The sequence below is a fragment of the Manacus vitellinus genome, unplaced genomic scaffold (genome assembly GCF_001715985.3).
Source record: "Manacus vitellinus isolate BGI_N305 unplaced genomic scaffold, ASM171598v3 scaffold_7_pilon, whole genome shotgun sequence".
Lineage (NCBI taxonomy): Eukaryota > Metazoa > Chordata > Aves > Passeriformes > Pipridae > Manacus > Manacus vitellinus.
In genome coordinates this window covers 1,283,100-1,307,902 of record NW_021940813.1, presented here as the reverse complement: position 1 = coordinate 1,307,902, position 24,803 = coordinate 1,283,100, and the positions used below count along the sequence as shown (strand labels likewise).

General features: G+C 45.8%; 1 protein-coding gene across 1 annotated transcript; it reads left to right on the top strand.

Moving 5' to 3' along the window:
• Positions 1–10,255: 10,255 nt before the first annotated feature.
• Positions 10,256–17,216, top strand: RSPH1 (radial spoke head component 1). The gene is made up of 9 exons (XM_018083911.1): positions 10,256–10,366; positions 10,460–10,654; positions 10,752–10,857; positions 12,025–12,115; positions 12,385–12,520; positions 12,823–12,894; positions 14,548–14,740; positions 15,154–15,294; positions 17,038–17,216. Exons 1-9 carry the CDS (start codon positions 10,256–10,258, stop codon positions 17,058–17,060), a joined length of 1,068 nt encoding a protein of 355 aa, XP_017939400.1. The 3' UTR covers positions 17,061–17,216.
• The last annotated feature ends 7,587 nt before the right edge of the window (positions 17,217–24,803 follow it).

The window sequence follows — 24,803 nt, the reverse complement described above, 5'->3', positions numbered from 1 at the left end:
GGGTCGGGGCCCCGGGACCCGCAGGACCGACCGCCCCCGGAGCCGCCCCGGGGGCCAAGGACAGCGCCAGACCCAAAGAGCGGGAGACCGAGCCCCAGCCCAGCGGCAAGCCTCTCGCAGCGCAGGGCGGCGGAGAGCCGAGTCGGCACCCCGCCCGGGATGCCCCGAGCGCTCCCCCGACACCCCGCGCCGTCCCCGAGCGCTCCCGGCACCCCCGCCCGGTCCGCGCTCCCGAGCGCAGCCCCGCGGCCCGAGCCCCCCCGCCTCCCCCCCGCCCGCGGCACGGGCAGGTGCACGGCCGCCCCCGCCCGCCGCACCTACCCCCCGCATGCTGCATCCCGGCACCGCCAGCCTCGCTGATCCCCGCGTCCGCGAGCCGGCTGTGCCGGGCCGGCCGCTTCCGGATCGCCGCCGCCGCCGGAGCTGCGCGGCGGGACCGGGCGCTCGCCCCTCCTCCCGCCCGCACGCAGGAGGAGGAGAAGGAGAAAGGAGAGCCTGCGGCATGGAACCCTGCATGCAGAATAGAACAGTTCCCGCCGCGTAAAGTCATCGCTGACGTCTGCCTCAGCGCTGGAGTGCATCTGATCCGCGGAGAGCAGTTCTGGGAGCTCCTCAGACGTGGAGCGCCGGGAGTGGCCGTTCAGAGCGACGCTTGAGAATGATGAAGGGACTGGAGCATCTCCCTTACAAATAAAGGCTGAGGGAGCTGGGCCTGTTCAGCCTCGAGCAGAGACGGCTGAGAGGGGACCTCCTCAGTGTGTATAAATACCTAAAGGGAGGGTGCTAGGAGGATAGACCAGGCTCTTCGTGGTGATGCCAAGTAACAGGACAAGAGACAATGGGCACAAACTGATGCTCAGGAAGTTCCACCTGAATGTGAGGAAGAACTTTCTTGTGCAGTGACCAAGCACTGAAACAGGTTACCCAGAAAGGGTGTGGAGTCTCCCTCACTGGAGATATTCCAGAACCATCTGGACACAATCCTGTGCCATGTGCTCTGGGATGACCCGGCTTGAGCAGGGAGGCTGGACCAGATGACCCACTGTGGTCCCTTCCAACCTGACCCATTCTTGGAACCACTGCCCCTGGCCTCCCACAAGGCCCCAGCTCACCCCCAACCTGCTGGGCAGGGAAAAGCTGCTCCCTTGTGTCTGCCATTCCCACTGACCCACCTGTCACCCTGGCAGCCTCTCCCACTCCATGTGCTCCAGAGTGGTGTCCTGATCCCTCTGTGCTGCCTGGCATCGCCAGTAGGATCCCCAGCCAGGCAGCCCCCCGGCCTGGGTAGGTGTGCACAGGTGTCTCACTGCAGCACTGTCGGTTGCCTGCCAGACATAACACAAAGGTATTTCTGGTGCCAAACATTGCCAAAGGGCAAATGTTAACAAATCACACACCAGGTCACCAGAAATCCAAAGGAAAAATTCAGTGGTGCTTCTTTAAAAAAGAAATAATATATTTATTTTAGTTGTTATCTGGTTTCCTGATCCTGCAGTGCATTTCAGCAACCGTATGTATTTCAAAGCTCAGTTATTTATATAAACGCACGCTTCCAGCTGCTGGTGCATTTCTTCATCATGACAACCTCCCCAGTGCAGAAAACCCTATGCTGTTTCTTTCATCCAAGACTGAATAGCTGCTAACAGTTACTTCATGCAGGTTTAAATTTATCTGTATAACTGTTTGTCCCCTGTAAAGTACCCCCTGCCTGGCACAAACGACCTGCCTATGGCACTCGCTGAAGTGTTCGATTTTGTTCTGTCTTTTCCCTCTCCTCTTGCACTGCCTGTGCTGGAAATACCAATAAAAGAAACTCTTTGACTCCCAGTGTGATGCTACCTAGGCCCCACATGTCAGACACATGCTCAGCTTTGCTCCACAATCACAGTGGCATCTTTCCTTCACTTCCTCTGAGTCAGCAATTGAGCCCTTCACCCTTATTTTAACATTTGCAGAACCAGGGTCCCAGAGTTGCACCCATGGCAGATGCAGGTTGATGCTGCAGAACCCACTGCTTTAAAGCTTGCTGGTGGCAAATGTTGATTCCAACCTTCTTACTGTGATTTGTAAGCAAAGAATCAGAGGTTAAAAAGAAAAAAAAGCCTTCACATCATCTCCCCAAGCGCTACAAATTACCTACTTGGAAAACTAATGCAGTGCTCTTGATTATCATCAGTCCTCTGAAGAGATGATTTTGTTTCTCAGATAAAAGTAAAAGCCTCTACTCACTATCAAAAGGTCTCAAATTAGCACAGCTTTTACCAAACCATCCTGCAGTATAAAACAAACCACAGTTTCATTCAGTGTCTCAGGGAAAGGACAGTGCATGGTTGCTTTTTTAACAATACAGTCCCATGCCAACCCAAAAGAAAAAGCATCTGCCCCAATCCCTCAGCAGCTCAGCCTATTGTCAAAAATGGACGTAGGGCTAAGTTTAGCAGGCTCTGAACACTTGGAGATGGAGATAAACAGGCATGTCCCGGGGCTGCTTTAACCCTCCACATCTACTGTCCCCTGTATGATGGTGCATGAAGTGGAGAAGGAAATGCTTCAAGCTGCTTTATTTTTTCTGAGCAGGCCTATCACGGAAATGTCCTTGCCTTAGTGACAGGACAACTGTTCTCTGGGGTGGAAAAGCACACGGTAAAATCCAATATAGATGGGGTAGTTACACCCGGAGCGTCTGTGTAATGACAAATGATACTTGTCATTTTTGCTGTAACAACCAATTAGCAGAGACAAAATTATTCAGGGGATGCTCCTCCAAGAACAGTGATTTGCATGAGTCACATGGCTGCACTTTTGCACTGTAGGGCACAGACATCGTTTATTCTGATTCACACACACATACACATCAAAAAAATGAAAAGTTGTCTCTTTACAGCAGAAAAGGTCAGACCCATCAGAGTGCATTTGTATACATGGGTTAGCCATCTCAGATTATCACAGCAACTATTCATCATCATGTGGAATCCTCATATTTTTTAAATTGCTGTCGCCTTGGCCCTTTTTAAATTCCTGAAAGAATTTAACCTCGCTTGAATATCTTCCCATTCTCAGTTACAAGCAGCTTGCAAAAAGCATGAGCCAAACAGCCACAGAAACCCTGATATTTTTCATACTTAAAAGTAGAAACTGCATCTCCCATTCAAATAAAGGTTCCCTGCAATCCATTCCTTTAGCATCACTGAAACCTGCTGGCGGCCACACTTGGCACAGCTGCGCTCTCTGCTGTGCCAGTGTGGGTCACCAGCAGCTACAATTGCCAGAAGCCATCAAATAAGTAGGAATACAGAGAGAGGGAGCAGCGGGAGCTGGTGCTGCTGGTTGCACAACAGCCTGCTGGTGTAGAGCATCAGAGGAGGGCCAGAGGTCAGGCAGAGATAAAAGATGAGATCTACAGCCAAAAGTACATGGATAAAAAAACAGAAACACAAGTTTTAAAATAACGTGTGTAATCTAGAGCCTCACAGCATAAAACCCAGAAAGGACACTTTACCAGTTACTTTCCAGAAGGAAACACAAATGAAGGATACAGTCCAGTAAATTAGGTAGAAAGTGTGGTAGCAGCTTGACTTTTTAAGCCTCTGGTGACATTCATATGAGAGGAAATAAAAAAGTACAAGCTTTTGTCTGCAAAACCAAACAGAAATAAAGATGTATGACTTGGCAGGTGCTGATGGATGCTTCTGATGGTGCTTCTCTCAGAGGAGATAATCTAATTTCCTGGTTGACAGTTAAATTTTACTTCCACGAGTGGTGCTTTCACTCCTCAAGAGCTGATGTAGCAGAGCACTTTGCAGTGGTGGTACAGTGGGTGTCACCACAGTCTTTCCTTGCTGAATAGGTGATGCTGGCTGAGCAGAGGTCTGGGTGCAGACTATTGCATCCTTTAGCTGATTCATACATTTATTTCCTTTCCAGTAAATTGCACAAGTATCTTTTATGATTCATAATTGCACAGATGGAAAAGGCTAATCTGTTTGGCCACAGAGCAGTCTCTTTGTCTTAGGGGATCAGAGAAACTCATGCCTTATTTACATAATAATGGGTTGTTAAATAGTATCTTACTATATAAAAATTGATATTTACTTAGACTTTATTCCCCACAAGTAGCAGGATTCCTAGAACTGATGCAATCACTGCTTTTATTTGCCTTTATTAGTTTTACATGCTTTGTTTTCCCAACAGAGCAGCTGGGATATTGTATAAGCAATTCACATCAACACTGGGTGCAATCCAAATATAACCTGCCATCGAGCTTTGGCAGACAGAAAAAAAAAAATATCCAAAAGAGGCAAAAAATGGCTATGCCTGTATGTAAATGGGAATAGCCCTGCTGTGGCCACACTTGGGAGGGGCTGGAGGTCATGCAGCTGTGTTGGAAGCTCTCTAGCTGATTTAGCACACTGTGTCCTGCCCATTATGATAAATTTTAGTGCTGGCACAGTGCCACACTAATATGTCTCCAGAGTTTCCAGACTGGTACTTTCTTTGCATGCAGCTTGACAGAAATCCAGTGAGAATCACAAGGGAGAAGCTTTAGGAAAAGAGGCCAGTGGACAAGAGCACTGGGCCAGCACAGGCTTTTCCACAGACAGAGCAAGACTGTACCTGAGTACTAATGGCTACTTAGGAAGAAAAAAAATATATAGCATGTGGAACATGGAGAGAGAGGGGCAGTAAAACTGCCTCCAGGCTGCCTACATAAAGATAGATATTGCTCTGACTGCAGGAGACGTTTAGGAATGATGGCATTTATTTGAACCCTGTGAGCTGCCTTTCTGTCTCCGGTTCCATTCAGAAAAATGAGGTCAGTGGTGCTGGCAGTGTGCTGCTCTGACTCTCCACAAGGCTTTCCAGAGGGCTGGAGAGTCTGACTGTTAAATCACCTCATGCTGTCTAAGGAAAGATCTGTAAAAGAAGTGGTTATAGCAGCAGTGGTGTCTACTGGGGCAGGATCTGCTGGAAGGAGCCCTGGGCAGAGCTGCTTCACGTGACCTCTGGCTTCTGGGATCAGTGGCCTCTGTAGTGAGGATGGAGGTTCCTTGGTTAGAGACCCAAAATAAAAGAGAGACTCAAAGAAAAATGAAAAGAATGTTCTGAGAATGCAGAATTTAAAAAACAAGCAAGCAAACAAACTGCAAAAACAGAAACAAAACCAAAATACAACCAAGCCTTCGTTGGAATCTGTGAAACGATATGTGGAGCATCTTTCATCACAAAATACAATTCTATTTTGAGGAACTTATCTTGAAGAATCTAATTCTGCTTCCAGCAGGAAATGGGATAGTTTCTCTTGTTACATTGCTCTTATTTCTAGTCTTAATTTTCCTGGAGAACAGAGTGGAAGTGCAAGATATGGCTGCAGAAACTACTGCTGAGGAGTAAAGAGGGTGAAATAGGCAGGTAGGCTACTGACAGATTTCCTTTCTCCTTGCTTGCAGACTTGATCACTGGAGGGTCGTTATATGAGAAGGGAGGACTGAAATGTATTTTAATAGAAATCAAATACCAGAACAGTTACAAATACCATGGTAAAATAGAAAGCAGACAAGAACAGAGAGCTTACACTACAGCAATTGCCTTGCAAGTCAGGAATAAGGAGATGAAGTACAAAGGTATTTGAGCTGACAGGAATGAGGAGGCACCAAAGTAGACCCATCTGTCTCAATCATTTCATTATTCTCTATTGAATTCATTCTGAATTACCAGATTAGGACTTCAGGTGGTATAGACTAAAGGATTGGGCTGCTTAAACTTTATGTCCTTACAAGCTATGCCTGAATAAAGAAGCTTAGGTTTGGGTGGTTGGTTATTTAATGAAACAACTTCCAGAGAAAAGTAGAGAAAAATGTAATATTAATGCTGCTTTATTCTTATACTGTCCATAAGATATTTTTTTATCTCATGAATACCAACTGCTTTCTTGGTAGCAGTAGTGATTCTGACTGTCATAGAAATCTTGAGAAAAGACATTAGCAACAATTTCCTAAATGGAATCAAAGTGACCTGTATATGTCCCTACTGCACTTTAGTGGAAGGAGAAACCCCTTAGGTAAAAGGAGAAACTTGACAGTTTTTCCAGATGTCTGAAGAATGGAATGCAGTCTGTCCTTCAAACTGAGCAGTGAGGTCAGAGAATTGGGAGGCAGGATATAAACACAGAAGAACACTTTCCCTTGGATATTCTGCAGGAGGAAACTGAAAGGTCTTATTTTGCCAAGATACCAAAAAGTTTTATCCCTATGTCAAGAATGGCTTTCACACAACCTTTGCTTTTTGAATGATCCTGCCTTCAGGATATCCCAATGTTAACTGTACTTGGAGGAGGCACTTGTAAACTGAGTGGCTTGAAAGGTCATTTACTTGTTTTTTCTGGCTGGTTATTAGCACAAAAAGAGGCTATCTTTATACAGAATAAGCATATTTCATTTTGCCTGTAAAGAGCTTAAAAAGAGCTGTTTGGAGAGAAGTTCCCATTTTGCAAAGGATTTTGACATTTAAGAATCTTGCTTAAATCTGAATTGGAGGGGAAAAAAACAATATATGGAAGTTAGTGACAGTAAATTCCACTTTGTCCACTGTTTTCTCCCTTAATCTAAGAAAATATTTTAAGTGTGTCTGATAGTATTTATTGCAGACTATTAAAAAGACCTGGAATATGTGTTCCCAAACAAGGACTGCCCTTTGGATATTATTTTAATTCTCTTATCCCACAGTTTTCCTCCAAAAGGCTGATGAAAACAACCTGGTTTATATTTAAGTTTCAGGAGGAAGAAAGCTGACTTCACTAAGATTTTCCTGACAGCTCCTGTTTACACTTTGCAAGTATCTGATACTGACCACGCATTACTCTCGACTGTGGTTTTAGCTGTTGTAAGGAGAAAGAGATAGCAAAATATTTACCTACAGATTTCTGTTCTTTAAAGTCCTGTCAAAAGACATAATCCTGCCCAGGTCTGCCCTACCATGAGCAATGAAAGCTCATTTGCATCTCTAATTTAGCCCAGAGCTAAACTCCAGCTGACTTGAGTGCCAAGGACTGGCCCTCACAGAGCAACCAGCTCTGTCAGTAACAACCGAATAATATGTGAAGTGGGGAAACCAACCTGGGAATCAGACAAATTAGCTCCACTCTTCCTATTAATTTTGATGGCAGAATTTGAAAAGGTGGCTCCCTAGAGCGACATTGCAGGCTGGGTGGAGAAAAGCTGGTTCCCAGAGGCATTGCCCCTGGAAGAAGGATGTGTGGTAGGAAAGGGGCAGAGAGCAGCCAGCTCCTGGAGGCAGGAATTCCAAAATGCACCAAGTGTGAATTAAGCAGCACACTGCCTTCACCGCATCAGAGGTCACGTGTGCCCCCTGCTGTATTTTTATTCCCCCCTCGGAAGAGAGACACTGATTGCAATGTAGAGGAGAACAAATAGTCCTGTCGCTTCCAATGTTCACTGTGCAATGTGTGTTTTCAAAGCTTGGCCAGTGCTGGAAGGAGCCCTGAGCCCAGGCCTGGCACAGCAGCACCTTCCCTGCAAAACCTCTGCACTGCTGAAAGTCTCCCCCTTCCTGACACAGGGTAAAGTCCGAGAAGAGCCAGGAGCATAACTGGCCTTAAAAATGCTTTTTGGCCATTCCTCCCTACAGAGCTCTCTGGTTCAGGTGAGAGTGAGGACCTGCAAGGCAGGATAAAAAGACATCCAGGGCTTTCCTTTCCAACAGGTGGCACCTTATGGGGTCTTGTGCCCAACTTCCCTATGTCACTGTCTTTCCAGTACAAACACTTATGCTCTCAGGACTTTGGATATTATGAAATTTACATACAAGATCAACAGGACCTTAAGAATGTTTATAGTGTTATGTTGGTCCTTTGATGGAAAAGGAAAAAACAGGAAAGTAAGGAAGTAAGAAAGCAGTAAGAAAGTAGCCCTCCTTTCAGCAGTCACATACTTGAAACTTAACTTTAATGTGACACTCCAACACACCCAAATGCAACTGGAAGACCAGAAACTACAAAATCAATCCTTCTTTACATTAATTATATGTATCCTTATAGGCTGTAGTTGTCCTCACAAGACAGTTTCTAGAAAACTTTAAGTAATGCCTCCCTCATTTAAGTAAGATTATGTGATCCTGACATAGACATTTGTGCTGTGTGCCACTTCTGGGGTCTGAGCAGCTTTACTTTTATAAAGAAATAGTTCTTGGCTGTTTCCCAAGAAAATGGAGCTCTTGCTCCTTCAGGCCCTTTTCCTCCTTCGGAGCTCTGAAACAATAAGCAAGAGCAGTTAGTGATCATTATTAGTGATCGTCCAGGGGAGTGACTCTGGTGGCTTGTCACTGCCTCCTGTTTGTGTCACAGCTGTCCCCTGGGCTACGTCACCTTAGAGGCCAAAATACATGTCTGGTTATTTTTATCATTGAGTTTAACAGGGAGCACCTCCACATGCATTCCAAACATATTTTCCCTTATAGCCCTGAGCCTCAGTGTCTGCTTAGAATGAATATGCCACTCACAGACCAAGTGACCAGTTTCATAATTAGAGACATTGTCTCATTGTACAGAAAAGAATGTAGCCAACCTTAGGTGCAAGAAGAAACAGAGGCATGATCAAGAGCAAGAAAGAAGAAACTGCACAGATAATGCTTCAGATAGCGTGCACTCATGTCAGTTCTGCAGGATGTGAGCAGTCAGGGCATTAATTTGCACATTCTGCAGTTGCTTATTAACAGTGCAGCATTATGTAAATTGTGCTTCCCTAGTCAAGTGCTGGGAATGTGCAGGAAGGAGAAAAAACCATACAGTTTTGAGTTAATAAATGTATGGCTTCTTAATGCCCTGCCAGCTGACAAAGTTTAATTTCAGTGTTCTTAACTGTTTCAAATGGAAAGTGTTCTCAAGTTAGTGACACGGAAGCCCACATGGTTCCTACGAACACAGAGGTATTTAGCAATAGTCTCTTCCTTTTTCATCTTTGCCCAACTGAAAACAAAAAGACACACATGCCATAGAAGTGACACTTTATTACTATTTATTTATTATCTAAATACTGGCTATTTTGATTCCTACCTATGAAAAAAAAAGAAACTTAACTGAACATAATGTATCTTTGTATAGAGATGACCCTGTTTTTCTTCTGGTTTGTGTGGTAAAGCTTTGACCCAGGGTATAAGGTGACCTCCACCTGTTTTCCTACCACCTGCCACTCCTTTTGCTGCCTGCCTCAGAAATGTCACCACCTCTGCCCAGTGCCTGGATGCCTTGCTGCTTTTCACCACACATATCCTCGCCTGGCTCCTCCTGGGAAACCTCAGCCATTAAATCACTGTACAAAGGGATAGTGAGGTGATTTGCCTGACTCCGGTATCACTGGCCCGCCCTGAGTCCCGCCAAGCTCTAGCAAGCTCTGTGAAGCTGCTGCTTTGCAGAGGAGTGAAATACAACTTGCATTCGGCAAGACAACCTGTCCTCAACATCTGCAGGAGGCAGGCAGGAGCTGGAATGCAGTTCTCATCAGCTCCTTTCGCAAAGGCAGGGTTTCAGGGCATTTTCCTTTTCAAAGAGTCAGAAAGCACTACCTTGCATTGAGGCAAATCAAATCTCTTTAAAGAGTGATTACTTTTGAATACCGCAGCTCACAAATAAAACATAAAAAATGTGACATAAAATAAAAATCGAGTCTTTTCCATTCGGGGTATTATTGCTGATTAATATGGACTGGGGGGGGGGGGGCTATGTAACTGTACTCTCTCCTTCCGTCACATCGACATCTCCCTTTCTTTTCTGTCTTCAGAAGAAGGCGAGCCCTTCTCTCCCTCCTGCCAAATGGGGATTACTGTGATTGTATTCAGTGTGGAGCTCTTCGCTGTCTGAGGTGTTGAAACTGCCAGGAGTTATGTAAGTCACCCGCCGAGGCCGACGATAAGGGGCTTCGAAAAAGCCAAATACAGAGAAGTCACAGCATAAAAAGACCAGTCTCAATGTTCCCCTCGGTGTTGAGAGGGGGAATTTTGTGTTTAGTTAATACGCCGAGTGCTCCCGTCTGATGGGCACCCCGAGAAGCCTGGCACCCACATCCCCTTTGGGAATATTTAAATGTAGCATGAGATCCTCTCTCAGTTTTGGTTTTTTGTTTTTTCCCAAGACTAAACCCAGTCCCCGGCCGGGGCTCCGGTCCCAGGCGCGCCAGCGTGAGGGCGGCCCGCCCGCCTCGCCCGCGGTGGCTCCTGGTGCACAGCGACGGCCGACTCGCGGACCATGTCGACCTGCCCGAGGAGCAGGACCGAGGCCGGGGAGGCCGAGGCCGGGCGTGGGGTCCGCCGACGGGCCGAGGGCTCTGGGAAAGCGGGCGGGAGCGCGACGGGCGCGGTAAAGAAACAGCGCGGCAGAGGCAGCGGCGGGGCCCGCGGGCCGCGCCCGCAGCGCTCCCGCGGCACCGGAGCCTGAGCCGGGCTGGGGCAGCTTTCCTCACACGCCTGTTTCCCTCTGTCGGACTCAGGCAGGTCCAGCCCTCTCACCCATTCTCTTCCCGCGTTTGAGCAGGAATACGACGGCGATCGCAACGCCGAAGGGGAGCGGCACGGCTATGGGAAAGCTCGGCTGCCCAACGGAGACACCTACGAGGGGGAATACGAGCGTGGTTTGAGGAGCGGCCGAGTAAGACCCCGGCACTGGTTGTGGTTGCGTTCCCCCGTGGTGCGAGTTTGGGCACTGGACTGAAACAAGTGTTTTGTCTGTGCCAAATGTGTTCCAGGGGACCTACAGGTTTAAGAGCGGTGCCCTCTACACTGGAAACTACCTTCAAAACAAAAAGCATGGCAAGGGTATCTTTTTTTATCCGGATGGATCAAAATATTCAGGTAAAACACTGAGCACAGTTGCAAGGTTTTCTGTTACCACAAGGACACATTCACCCCTCCTCCCCCAAATGCGTAGAGATAGTGAATTGGAGAATGTCTTACTTTAGGATGGTGCATTTGCTACAGGATGTTTTCCTTTCATTCCTTCTTTAGTAATGGCTCTGAGAAGTTTGGGGTTTATTCATGGGGATTTAAGATATATTATTATGATACGTATGACATTTATTAGCGGTTTAGTCTTTTCATATCCTCCTTTCAAATGGGATGTTCCAAGTCCCGAGAAATATTAAGTATCTTTTGCAAATAAGTGCAGTCCTCATAGCAGAGAGGATAGTTCCTTATTCCTGGGTGATAATTTGAACCACAGATGTGTTCAGTATAAAGTATTTTAGGACTCTATTAGATCCATCCTTAAAAAAAATATTCTGTTTATTGGAGCCTTTACTCAGGGATTGGGACATCTCTGAAGTTTGAAGTAGTTTAAAGTCACATTGTTTCCCTGCTTGCAGGAGTGTACCTGAAAAACTCTGAATATCAGTTAAGCCTCAAGGGACAGTATTTCCCCCTTTTTTTTCTAAGGTAGACAAGAAAAAATATTCCTGTTGTGAGGGTTAGAAGCTGAGAGCAAAAAGAGCAGCCTAATCTTGCCTTGCAGGAGCATATGCAGCTGTGATTTTTACTTTTTTTTTTTAATAACTTATAATAAGTTTGAATAGAAGAATAATTAAGACACACAGTCTATCATCCTTTTGAGTGTATGTGCCCGTCTGACAGGACAGCTTCAGCAAATGAGTCAAATTAAAGTAATTACCCTTTAAATTTGTGTGGAAATGTCACATTGTCTACTGCAATTGTACTACATTACCCAGTTTAAACGTAGAGGCAGGTTGTTACATGGCCTCCTGTGTTCATAATGATAATGGAGAGTGATAATGGAGACAGACCATGATAGACAAAGGGAAATGGAGGTCAGGCAGCAGCATGAATATCAGCAGGCTGATGAGAAAAGAGGAAGGGTTTAGAGTAAGGAATAGTAAGGAACCACATTGGTGTCATAGCTTTCTTTTCCTTCTCTAATAATTGTATGATGACTTTACCAACTGACCACTATATCCCACCAGGAAATAAACCACGTCTCACACTGTTTGTGTCCTCTTGTCATCAAAGGAGACTGGGTGGACGACCAGAGACAGGGCCATGGAGAATATGTGTATGCAAATGGAGACACCTACACGGGAGAGTGGTTTAACCACAAGAGGTTTGTTTCATTCTTAGAATTTCATTCTCTGTGCTTTTCAAGTCACCCAATAATGGCATTAAAAAGCAAAGATTATTTTCAAACCACGTCTGACTGCAGCAAATCAAGTCCAGGGGTGTCCTTGGAATTTAGTCCAGCTTGAGTAATTTCAGCTGCTTAATTAATACAGTTTTAATACCTTAAAAATAACAACTTCATACCTTAAAAGCAATAGCAATCCTTAATTCTTAGTATGCAGTGATAAAGCAAAATGATGTTTTTCTCTGTAGGCATGGGCATGGTGTATATGTCTATAAAGACTCAGGATCTAAGTATGTTGGTCGTTGGGTAAATGGAATCCAGGAAGGACCAGCTGAAATTATCCACCTAAACCACAGGTTTATAGGCAGGTTTTTCAACGGAAAGGTAAGTGTGCAGCAAAACTACCTATTCCTGTGAACAGTTCGCATAGAATTGCCTTAATATGATCTGTTTCCACTTAAAATAAGAAGCCAGGCTCCTGATCTTCTGTATTATTTCTTGTGCCATATGTGTAACACATAAAACTGAATTAATCTGTAGGACACAATGCCAAGTTTCTCTGCAACTTTGCTCCCAAGCTCTAATGCTATTGACTGTTGTATGGATTTTGTAGTAAAGGCTATTATACATTTCTGTGCCTAGAATGAATTGTTTAGTTCTGCTGATGTTTTTGTATCTTTATGCAGCCTTTAGGTCGTGGCAAGTATGTCTTTGATTTTGGATGTGAACAGCACGGTGAATACCTAAAATTGGAGCAGGTAAAAGAGACAGTGCTTCAAATTAATGTTTCTCTGATATTCTCTGAATATTAGAGAACTCAGTAAATCAAATCTGTTGTTGAGTAATCTATAAAATGCCCTGTAGACACTGATGTTGAAGTAGGTCTTACCAGCCAAAGAAGGGTGGAAACTTGTGCATTTTTAAGAACTGAGGTTTTTCATTTTGCTTTTTTCTTTACCTTCTCTACCGTGAAAGCTTTGACAAGTACAAGGTGTGATTTTGCAGTGCATGCAGACACGAATCATTTCTTCTTAAAGTTTAGGAGAATCAGGACCTTCCCAAAACATTTGAAGGCTCAAACCACAGAGGAATGTAGATGTATCTGTCTGTACATTTAGCCTGTGTGAATTACACTTTGTTCTGAAAACCAGAAAACAGGGAAAAATATTTCTCCTTGTATTTCTGAGCTGCTTGGTGCTATGTATACAAATGGTAATTTCCAGCAGATTCATGTTTTTGAAGTATTGTTGTCCTGGTCCTGTCAGGAGCATAATATCCACAGCTTCTAATAATTGTAGGGAGCAGCTGGGATCAGGGTCTGTTTTTCCTTCTCCTTCATGCATGAATGTTTTGAAACATTTCTGATTAATATGGTGCAAAATAGCTATAGAAATAAGAAATATGTCTTAATATTACTGTTTTGGTTTCGAGATATAATAAATAAATAATAAATAAAATTTTAGTTTAGAGTTTTCTACCTCTGTTGGCTGACAGATTAGTTCCCCTTACACACTCTTTGAAAATTCTCTGATTCAGCAATTATTTCTTAAGGAATAATAATTATCAAACTCCTGTCAATAGTGATAGAGATTTGCAAAGCTTGGAGACTATTTTGCCTTCTTTGGCTAAAAGCAAGAGATCCCCAAATTAAGTATCAGATTCACAGGAGTACCCAAAATGATGTGTATGTGGTATTCTCAGCTCAGTTGGGAATTGTTGGATTAGATGTGTAAAGCAAGGGACAGTGCTGCCACTAAAGTAAGATTAAATTTTGCCCCTTTACTTTAGTTTAAGTAGTTGCAGAACAAAGTGCATTTTAAAAAAAATTTGAAGAAATTAGATGGGAATACAGATAATGATTCCATTATAAGACTTTCTATATTTGGATAAAATCAAGCATGATTTTTTCGAATCAAAAAAATTATCTTCAGATTTCAAACCCATAAGCTTTTGTGCAGTACTTCATTGCTTCCTAAATTCTTTCAGAGGGCTTCCCTAGGCAAAGATGGAGGCAGAAACAGCTGGTTTTTGTTTGTGTTCCTGTGTGAGACAGACAGGGCAGCATCTACCAGACAGAGCATCAGGTCTCCCTTGCAGGCACTGAAGAGGAGCCATAGTTGACAGGCCCCTCCCAGCCATTCTGTTTAAGGGAGAGACAAAATTTTGCCTTAAAGAAGGCAAACTGCAAAGTCTCAGTCACTAGTAATGGTCAACTGACTTCATCAAGGTTCTAAGTGTAGTTCTTGTCCAAGATTTGTGGCTGCTGAAGTTCCACCACCTGTAAAAATTACTTTAAAAGGTGTTGCCATTTTCAACCCAAATAAGGAGGTTTTAGTACACAAAACCATCACTTTAGTTACTCCCCTAATACCCATAGGATGAGATACTGGATTTCTTGAATTCTCTTCTAGGAAAAAGGAGAAGGAGAAGAAGAAGAAGAGGAGGAAGTCCCATTACCTGTTGAACCAACATGGAAAGCAATAGAAATTACCAAATTAACACCCTGGACTCCCAAGGATGAAAAGCCCCCACCTCCCAGAGAAGCCTCCCTGGAGGCAGCAGCAGCAGCAGAAACTGGAGAGGAGGAAATGCCACCAGTTGCAGGTCTGTTCTGCTGGACATCTGGAAACTCTGTGCTCTGACTGTGTGACCGTGGTTTTTCGGGTTTAATATCAAGTGGTGGTATTAAGGTTTTTATGTTTTGCTTTGTTTTGGTTTGTCTTTCCTATGATTTTCCATGCATTGGATGTTTGGAACTGCCAAGTCTGTTCCTGAACTGCACAATATGTATAGATCTGTTTCATCTGACGTAGCATAATGAGATACAACTGTGAGTCATTTTAGTCTATACCACACAAGTTTGATCATAAACCCTTAGAGAAGATTGTGTGGGATTTCTCATGTGAGTAACAACTGCAGCCTTCAGTTAGAGTTTGTAGCTGCTGCGTGAAAGCAAAGCCTGAGTGCAAATGTGTACCATTAGTTTTCTTTGGTATTTCTAATTTCTCCTATTTCAGTCACTGAGGAGTCTGCTGAGGGCGGGGATGTTGAGCCCTCTGCTCATGAACCCAGTGAAGGTTTGAGCCCAGCAGGGGATGCAGGAGAGGAAGGTGAGGGAAGAAGAGAGGAGGAAGCAAACGAAGTTCGGGAGGATCAAGGTGAGGACTGGGGCGTCTGTGCTCGTTGTTTAATTGGCAGTCAGGGTTTGAAATGATGCAGGTCAATCAGGTGAAGTCCTGCTGCTGCTGAGAGACCATGGGAATCTCTGCCTTTGTTGAGGGACAGTCCTCTAGAGAGGTAAACTATCATTTACTGCCACAGCACAAATTAAAAGTGCTACACTCCTGTGCAGCATTATCTGTGCATGTACAGTTGACAGCACTTGAAGAGCTGAATTTGTAGGAGACTACATTTCCAAACTGGGGGTTTTTTATACAAAAATGAGAGAGATGATGTCAGACTCTGTGAAGTTCAGGAAGTTTTGAGCACTCCACTTTTCTCTCGTGAACGAAACTATGTATTCTTATTCTCCCGAGTGAAGTTAAAAACCAGGCAAAATAACTCTGAAGAAACAAATTTTAGGTGTTGGTACATATTATGGTTTGATCAGTCTCTCTGGTTCATTTGTTTCTCCTAAAAATTCAGAAGCTCAGATTTTTTCCAGGCTGTTCAGAAGCCTATTTTAAATACACAGTTACTAAGAAGCAACAAAAAGATGCTTCTGTGTTTAATCATATTTAGCTTGTAGGCCTCCACCCAATTGTGTTGATTTTATTTTATTAAGTGTTAAAGTTTACAAGCTTGCATGTAAATGATATGATGTCTGAAATCATCAGGTAATTTTATCCATTTGTAATCAGTCCATTTTACAGTAAACCGAAGCAAAGCACTGTCCATGGGGGTCAGAAAGTCTGTTGAACCATCTGAGAGTGCCTGGGGGTGTACACAAAACATTTAAGTCAGCTCTTGCAGTTTTCATAGTTTATTTGCACTCAGTGTTCATCTCTGAAGGTGCTCTCCTGCTTCAGGGCAGAGCAACCAGCTGGCTGACCTGGTGTGTGGGACTGACATCTTACAGGATCCCTGGGCTTGGATCAGATCCAGCAGAAATCTCGGCAGGTTTCCTGCATAGCTGTGCTTTGGATTTGGCAAGATGCACTGAGCCTGGTTTGTCTCAAAGGCCACTGAGCTCAAAGAACCATTTACACTGAGCTTGATTCTAATGAATTTTTTCTGGCCTACCACAACAAAGCAGTTCTGGTTTCCCCACTGTTTTTTGTAGGGACTCTTTTTAAGAACAAATGAACCCAGGTATCTGTCAGATACAGCACAGAGGCTGATACCAGTGCCTGAAAATATAGCGATGTGACATATGTCCAGAATCAAGGAATTGGATGATTATATCCATTTTTCAGCATAGGTCTCCATCTATAATTATTTAGGCAACATATTGTTCCCCTTGTCTTTCTGTTTAGCAAGATGAAGTTACAGGAAGAGGAAAAGATATGAAGAAAATATGGATCCTGTGAAGAGCAGATGTAACAAAATCTGTTTTCTTGCAGCCTTGTATTCCCTGCCCCATTACCATGATTTTAGGATGACACAGAAATTCTATCCTTCTTGCTCCACATTGCCTCTGGTATCATCTAAGTAGGAGACATCCTTTGGCTATTCCAGAGTTACATATGGGCTGGCTGGCAGTCAGTGTGTGTGTGCTGAGTCTGTCTGCCAGCTGACAAACAATGTAAAACAGTTAAATTCAAGTGTTGGCATTGAAAGGCAGTGGGTAAGGAGGACTGAGGTAGACAGCAGAGTCCTGAAGTTTTGTTTTAGGTTGCTGGGATTGCTTTCCAGTGTTTTATAATGCATCTCTATGCCCTTTCTTTCCTTCACCTCCACAGAAACTACTGATTTAGGAGGTTGAATGAGAGGAAACCGAATAATTGGATACAACTGAAGACAAAGTTCCAGAAAAAAGGAAACTTCAAAGTAAATAATTTAGTGTGGTAAACCTGCAATATTGTTATTCGTAAGAGCTTGAGTTAAGATACATTGAATAAACATTTCTGTCATGGTTCTGTCTGGAATGTACATCTTTGGATCTTTTATAATCTCAGAGTCTCATAAGAACTTCCCTTATTCCATGTAGCAGGTAGTCAGCTGTAGAATACAGTGCAGAATTATTCTGGATTCTGTGTCCTCACAACTTAATCTTCTCCCACTCTTTGTAGTTGTTCTCTGTTGAAGCTGCCTCTGGGCAGCTTGTTGAAGACAAAGGCAGTGCTGGGCTTCCCAGCTCTCTCTGTTTTCTCTGTCCCTTGGTCACCATGACAGGCCTCCATTTTCCTTGTTTGTTTGGCTGCTGTTGATGCATCTGTAGAAGCTCTTTGCCCTAAATCTCCCCTTGCCACTTTGAACTCAAGCTGATTTTTTTTTTATCCTCACACAATGAAGCAGCATTTTCAAATTTTTTCTTTCTAGTCTGTTTTTGCTCTTGCTTTCTGTATACTATAACTTTGGTTGGTTGGTTGGTTTGTTTGTTTCTGGTTGCTTTGTTTTGTGTTGTTTTTTGTGCGTTGCATCTCAGTTTCAAGTTCCTTCTTTACCATGTGCCCTCCTTAAGCTGTTTCAAGGACACTGTCGGGTGAGGAGGGTAAGGAAGTGGCTCTGTAACAAATTCCCAACACTGTGCCATGCTCAAATCCTTGGTGACCCACAAGCTCTCAGCCAAGATGTTGCCCATATACTGAACAGTTCCATGTGTTCAAGCTGCTTCTTCACATCAAGGAAAATTCTCCTCCAAATTTTCCCTCTCTGTCTTTACTAATGAGCCCTTCATTTCCTAATGAGCCTTCTCTGGAGAGCTCTAGTTGTGTGAGCTGTCCCACCATGTTTCAGTTTACCACAGCATGTCCCTGTTGTGCATCTGCCCACAGAGCAGTTCTGAGTTACTCCCTTGTGCCCAGCCATGGGGATGGATGTGGCACTCAGGGACATGGTTTAGGGGTGATGATGGTGGTACTGGGTGACTTGCTGGTCTCTCCCAACCTGGATGATTCTGGGATTCTAGGATTGCCCTGACCCACGTGCAGCACTGTTCACTTGGCCTTGCTGAACCTCATGAGGTTCTCATGGTCCCATTTCTCAAACTTGCTCAGGTCCCTCTGGATGGCTCCATCCTTTATTATTTCACCTGCTCTCAGCCTCCTGTCACCTGCCACTGTGCTGAGGGTGAGCTCAATCCCACTGTCTGTGTCACTGGTAAAGATATTCCAGAGCCCTGGTCCCAAGGCTGAGCCCTGAGGGACACCCCTCATCCTCGGCCTCCCCCTGGACAAGGAGCCACTGGCCACAACTCTCTGGCTGCATCCCTGCATCCAATTGCTCATCCCCTGAGTAGCCCACCCTCCAAACCCACGGCTCTCCAGTGTGGAGATCAGGCTGTCGTGTGGGACCGTGTCAAAAGCCTCCCAGGGGTCTGGGCACACCAGGGCCTGCAGGTCTGGGGGCTGCCCAGAGCCAGACAAGGCCTGTTCCAGGTGGATCCAACCAGTTCCAGCTGGTTCCAGGTGGTTCCAGCCAGTTCCATGGTTGTTGGGGTGCCGGGGGTGGCCCTTTGTGACAGCACCGTGTTCCAGGCCCTTTGTGACGCGGGGGCCACGTCGTGCCCAGAGGCCATTGTGACACCAGGGGTGGGGGCACTGAAGGGGTGCAGAGCCCTGGGGTGTCCCCTGTGCAGAGAGCACCTCGCTCAGGAGGCAGCAGTTCCCTGAGAGTCTCTGAGGGAGAGGACAATGGAGATGCTCAAGGAGAGGGTGAACCCCAACCCCCAACCTCACAATATCCTGTCACAGTGGGAAGCTGAGGAAATCCAAGAGCTGTCCCAATGGGAAGATGTGGAATATGAGGACCTGTCCCCATGGGGATTTGAGAGATACCTAGAAGCATTGCAATGGGGAGAGGAAAGAGTCTATGAGCTGTTCCAATGGGAATTTGAGAGGTACCAAGAAGCATTGCAATGGGGAGAGGAAAAAGTCCAAGAGCTGCCCCAATGCGACAACCAAAGAATCCAAGAGCTGTCCCAGTCGGAAGGTGAGACAGTCCAAGAACTGTCCCCAGAGGTAGATGTGAAAGTCCAAGAGCTGTCCCAATGGGAAGGCAAGAGAGACAAAGAGCTGTCCCAAGCAGAAGATGACAGGGACAAAGCGCTTTGCCAATGGGAAGGCTCCGTGGAGCAAGAGCTGTCCGAAGGGGAAGTGAGAGTAGACCCAGAGTTGTCTGAAGGGGAAGTCAGAGCCAGAGGAGACCCACTGCTGTCCCAAGAGGGAGACAACATTTACCAAGAGCTGTTGCAGGAGAACTGGGAACACATCCCAAACCACACCACCTGGGTCAACCCCAAGTACCCAGAGCTCCTGCAGAACCCTCACCCTGCTCCCCAGGGGTCGGCACAGGCAGCAGCTTCTCCTGCCTCGTGGAAGCGGATAAAGGCAGCAGGGGCAGAGAGCCCGGGCCCTGCCCCACACAGCCCCTGCTGCCCTCCCAGCCCCTCACCTCACTGTCAGGAGGGGGCTGTGGGGGAGACAGAGCTGCCAAGGCCACAGATTGAGGAGTGGTCCTTCGCCAAGGAGGAGAAACTGTGGAAATACATCACCATCCGCACCATCTGGGTCAACCCCAAGTACCCACAGCTCCTGCAGGACCCTCACCCTGCTCCCCAGGAGTCAGCACAGGCAGCAGCTTCTCCTGGCTCCAGAGAGCATGTGCCAGAGGCAGACACAGAGAGCCAGGTCCCCAGGAAACGTCCCTCCCGCCCCAGGAGGGTGCTCCGGGCTCTGCGCCGGCTGTTCCGGATCCCCTGCCTGGCGGGACGGCCGGAGGATTAGTGCCCACTGCCAGCACCAGGCCGGGCCCCGGAGATGAGAGCTGACCTGGAGCCTGCACAGCTCCCTGAGGGAGCAGCACGGGCTGGCCTGGATGGCCAGGCCTTGGAAGGATCAGTTCCTTGTTGGTAGAACTGCCTGGCTCAGGTTTAGGACTAGGCAGGCTTCAGTGATCCCAGACCTACGTGGGGTGTAGAAAGCTAATGAGATAAGAAGGGAGGAAGTCTTTTAACCAATAGAAGATAGAATATGAAGTAGTCTATTCAGTTAGATTTATAATATTTCTTAATTGTACTGATATATTAAGATATAGTAAAGTTTTTATAATTTATAAGATAATTTTATCCACTAATTTATTTATAATAGTTGTTATTTAATATTTTATTAAGAATAATAAAATAATTAATATATTAGGTTAGTAAGAGAACCACATAGCTTGTAGCCAGTGAACATTAATCCCTTTGTTTGCTAAAATGTATAAATAGTGAAAAGTGTTGATAGTTGTTGTTTTGACCCTGTGATTTGCCACCCAGCACCCCTTTCTGTACAGAACTGAAATAAATAAAGAAAAAAAAATACCTCAAGTCTGTGTGTGGGGATTGACTTCTTGCACACCGGGTGACAAAACTGTTTTGGGACAGCAGCTTCACCATGGACACATTAATAAAAGATGCTGGTTTTCCAGCCGTGCTCGCCTGTGCCTGGTCCATCTCGGGAGCAAAACGGGAGCAGGAGAACCACCAGAGATGGGAAACTCAACGGCTACACCATTGCTGTGGCCAAGACAGTCACCAATGGCCACTTCACCCATGAGAGCCTCTCTGGGAACAAGCAACAAATCCCAGAGGGCACCTCTGCCAGTCGGCTCCCTGAGCCCCTGTACCAAGAAGTCCTCACCCAGGAATTTTAGGAATCTCCTGTGCCCTGTTGACTCAGCTGTGTGGGGTTGCCAGTTAACACCTGGCCAGGTGAATTCCTCCACAGGGACAAGGGCAGGTCTTGAGGTGTCTCTTGGTTTCTTAAAGAAGAATTCATTGGTGACGCCATCATCATGGCTGGGAGGCCAAGAGCAGCCTCCCATAATGACAGTGCACAATATTCTCTAACAGATGTCCAGAACTAGGGTCACTTACAGTAAAGAAATGTCACTTACATCTATGCTGAACTGGTATATGGGAGATGTTCTTCATCTCTAGCACATCCATGATTTTAGATGCTCAGGATATTGGATTTACTACAGGACAAAATACCAACTAAGTAGCCAGGTGGGGTTTCCTCTTCATGACTGGACACAGGCCCAGCTCAGCTACAGGGAGAGTACATGGTCCTGTGGTTGACATTCTTTCCATGCAATAAAGGCAGCACTACAGATGAGACCACAACTCCCTCCCTTTCTCCTTTCCCTTCTCACCATCCTCCCACCCATTCCCTGAGGCTGGATGAGCATTGACCATCTTTCTTCAACACCCAGCACCTGGACACTCCTAAAGAGCAAAGCTCCCAGGACAGCATGTCTGGTCAGCAGACAAGTTCCTTTATTCCCCACAGAAGGGAGTCTGCAACTGCTTCCACAATTGGGGATGCTCCAGCGGGGCACAGCTGGCTCTGAAGGTTTCCTTAACAGCCTCTGCTCCCCTCCCATGGCTAGGAGGGCTCAGAGCAACTCTCTGCATTTAGGTCTGAGCAGGGACAAGTAATATTTCTCCTGCTGTCACAAGTCAGGACCTTCAGCATCTTCCCTCAGGGCTGTCCCCATCCACTGCTCCAGCCAGCACAGCCCCCAGACATTCCTGCACCACAGGCTCAGGCTCTCCCCTCTTTGCAGACGCTGCTGATATCCCATTTCTCCTCCCTGAGGGTGAACAGTCTGCACAGCTCCTTCTGCTAGTCCTTGGGCACAGCCCCTGCACCACTCCACAGCTCCCCCAGGGAAGGAGCCCATCACCTACAGCCCTGGGAGAGGCTCAGACACAACATCCCCCTGCCCAAGCCCTGCCTGGGCAGTCCCCACTCACGTGCCAAGGGAACTTTCTTCCCTGCTGCTGGAGATCAGGCCCAGTGGCTCCTCAGCATCGGTGTCACCCAATCCCCACTGCTGGGAGGAGAGTTTCTGCCATTCCCCAGCACCCCCACCCAAGACCAAAAGCTCTGCTTGCTCTTCTCCCATCTCCCAGTGGAAGCAGTGTCCCGACGGAGCAGGCAAAGCCCAGTTCAACACTCCCTCTCAGCAGGCAGAGAATTACTGAACATGCAGCTACTTTCAAATCAAGAATCCATCACTCAGGAAGCAGCCAGTGGGACACAGCAGCTGCAGAACCCCCCTAGAAGCTTCCAGAATCCAAAGGCAATATATAAATAGTAAGTTAAATGTGCAGAGCAAGTTGGAGCTGCACAAAGTGTTGCACAAACACAAAATCCCACAGACAGATCTTTTTCCCTCTTCTGCAAGTGACTAAAGCTGCTTGGAACCTTTTTCTCCCTCATAATATGTGAACAATACCTTATTTATTGACATGTATCTGTCTGACTTTAATCTGCTCTCTCATACTGTGGGAATTTTGATATGAATGCTGATGGGCCTGGAGCCTGAGGTAGAGAGTTACCAGCCAGTAGCAGTTTGCTTTTGAAATAAAACCACAAGTCTTGGCCCATTTGGGATGAGATGTTGCATTGATATTGGTGAAACAGGACTTGCATTTCCTAATTCTTTGCCTCAGAGCAGGAAATCAATATTAATTTTTTTGTTTAGGGAAAAGAGGAAAACATTTTAACAATTTTCCTTTCTCTACAACTCACAATTTCAGCAAAGATATGTCATAAAATTTGAGGGTTGCTGCTAAAATAGATTAAAAGAAAGATATAGAAACAAGTAATGAAACAGAGTTTATTACTTCTTCCATGCAAGTTGTTCTCCTCTCAGAAATGCCACAGAAAATTCCCATGCAATCTCTCCTTTCCTATCTTACATGCCATTTTGTTTGCAATTTCTTGTTCCGCTCAGGTGACCTCAGTGACCATTTTTAGAGGTGGTCATCTTTTCCTCTTTCTGCCTTTTTTGGCAAAGAGAAATGCTGCATTTCCACTGTTACTGTAGCTACATCATGGCTTGATAATATTGTGGGCTTTTTCTTTTTTTTTTTTTTGTCTTTGTATAAAAAAAATTAAAATCACTAGTTTACTTGCTAGTTTTAATATAGTGTACTGTAAATTTGAGAAATATCTGTACAACATATTTCCTAACTCACTTCCATTTGAAGGTCATCTTGAGCTCAAGCTGAGTTCATTCTTGGATAATTTATATTCCCTTTTTCCCTGCAGCACTGCACTGTTTGTTAGTACATGAGTGACCTCCAGTGGTACACTGGAAATAAGAAATGCATCCCGTCTGGAATACAATCGGGGAAAGTCAAGAACATTGGGAAGTCTCTCATGTGTTACAAAGTGCTCCCGAGAAGAGGAATTGCTCCTTTTGGAGACCTGGAGTGCTTCTGTTAGAGGAGTCAAAAAATCCACTCAACTGCTTTACTGCTCACCTGTGATTTAAAATTGTGCAAAGTGAATGGAAGTATTGACTTCTCTGAGTGCTGTCATACCCCAGCCAACTGGTGGGGAAGTTACTTCCAAGTCCTGCATAGATTTGCTCATTCTTTTAGGAAACACAAGTGCTAGAAGGAAAAAGAAAATGAAATGCTGGTGGCGCATCATTTTTCCTGGGGGTAAAGCTCTCCTTGAAGACTGAAAGAGCTCTCTGGAAATTCTCCAGCTCCTTCTGCACTCCCCCTGCCAAACATTCAAAGCAGGGCTAACTCAGAGCAGGGGGTTTAGGACCTTCTTGAAAATCTGCAGAGGTGAGACAGGGACTTTTTAGAGGGACAGAACGTGACAGGACAAGGGGCAATGGTTTTAAGATGGAGAAGGCGCAGGTTTAGATTAGATATTGGAAGGAATTCTTCCCTGTGAGGGTGCTGAGGCCCTGGCCCAGTTTGCCCAGAGAAGCTGTGGCTGCTCCATCCCTCAAGTGTTCAAGGCAAGTTTGGATGGGGCTTGGAGCAACCTGATCTAGTGAAACGTGCCCCTGCCCATGGCAGGGTGTTGAACTGAAAGAGCTTTAAGGTCGCTTCCAACCCAAACCACTCTGTAATTCTGTAGACAGCTGTACAATCTCAATCCTCTTTCCCTAAACCATCCATCACCAGTGACAGGGACCTGCCAGCAGCCCAAGATTTTGGACAACAAGCCATCCCATGATCTGCACATGCTATAAACCCAAACCAAACAGGCTGAGCTCCCCCTCCCAGCTGTGCCCACCCCTGCCGAGGCCAGGCCATTCCCCTCCCCATCTGCTCCCTGCTGGAAAGGCCAGACTGCAAACAGGCTCCTAACCCTGCCACGCTGTTTCACAGGGGATGAGCTTCATGTCTGCTGAAGGAAACAGAGTGAAGACCACCTCAGTCCTTGTTCCTTAGGGCTCAGGCCGTCAACCTTTGGGCACATTTCACAGGCACCGCTGACAGACCCAGGAATTGCACTGCAGGGACTGACAGGATGGTTTGAGGAAGCCCATTCCTAAATGTTAGGATTTAGGATGGCTATAAGTCCTGCTTAGAGACAGCAGGAGAAAGGTGTACAGCCCTGTCTCTCGGTCCACCCTCTGGGGTAACAACCCCCTTTATGCCCCCGGGGGAACAATCCCCTCTGGACCCCAAAAAATTCCTGGCACGGGGCAGAGGCACTGCTGGACATTCCCCTGAGCCCCTGGGAACCCCCAAACATGCTCCCCAAAC

Excerpts from the sequence above, each read along its gene's own strand:
- RSPH1 (XM_018083911.1), top strand. The coding sequence starts at position 10,256 with ATGTCGACCTGCCCGAGGAGCAGGACCGAGGCCGGGGAGGCCGAGGCC. Across the intron at positions 10,367-10,459 it reads GCGGGAGCGCGACGGGCGCG|CTTTCCTCACACGCCTGTTT; the intron begins GTAAAGAAACAG and ends GGGCTGGGGCAG. Across the intron at positions 15,295-17,037 it reads CGAAGTTCGGGAGGATCAAG|AAACTACTGATTTAGGAGGT; the intron begins GTGAGGACTGGG and ends TCACCTCCACAG.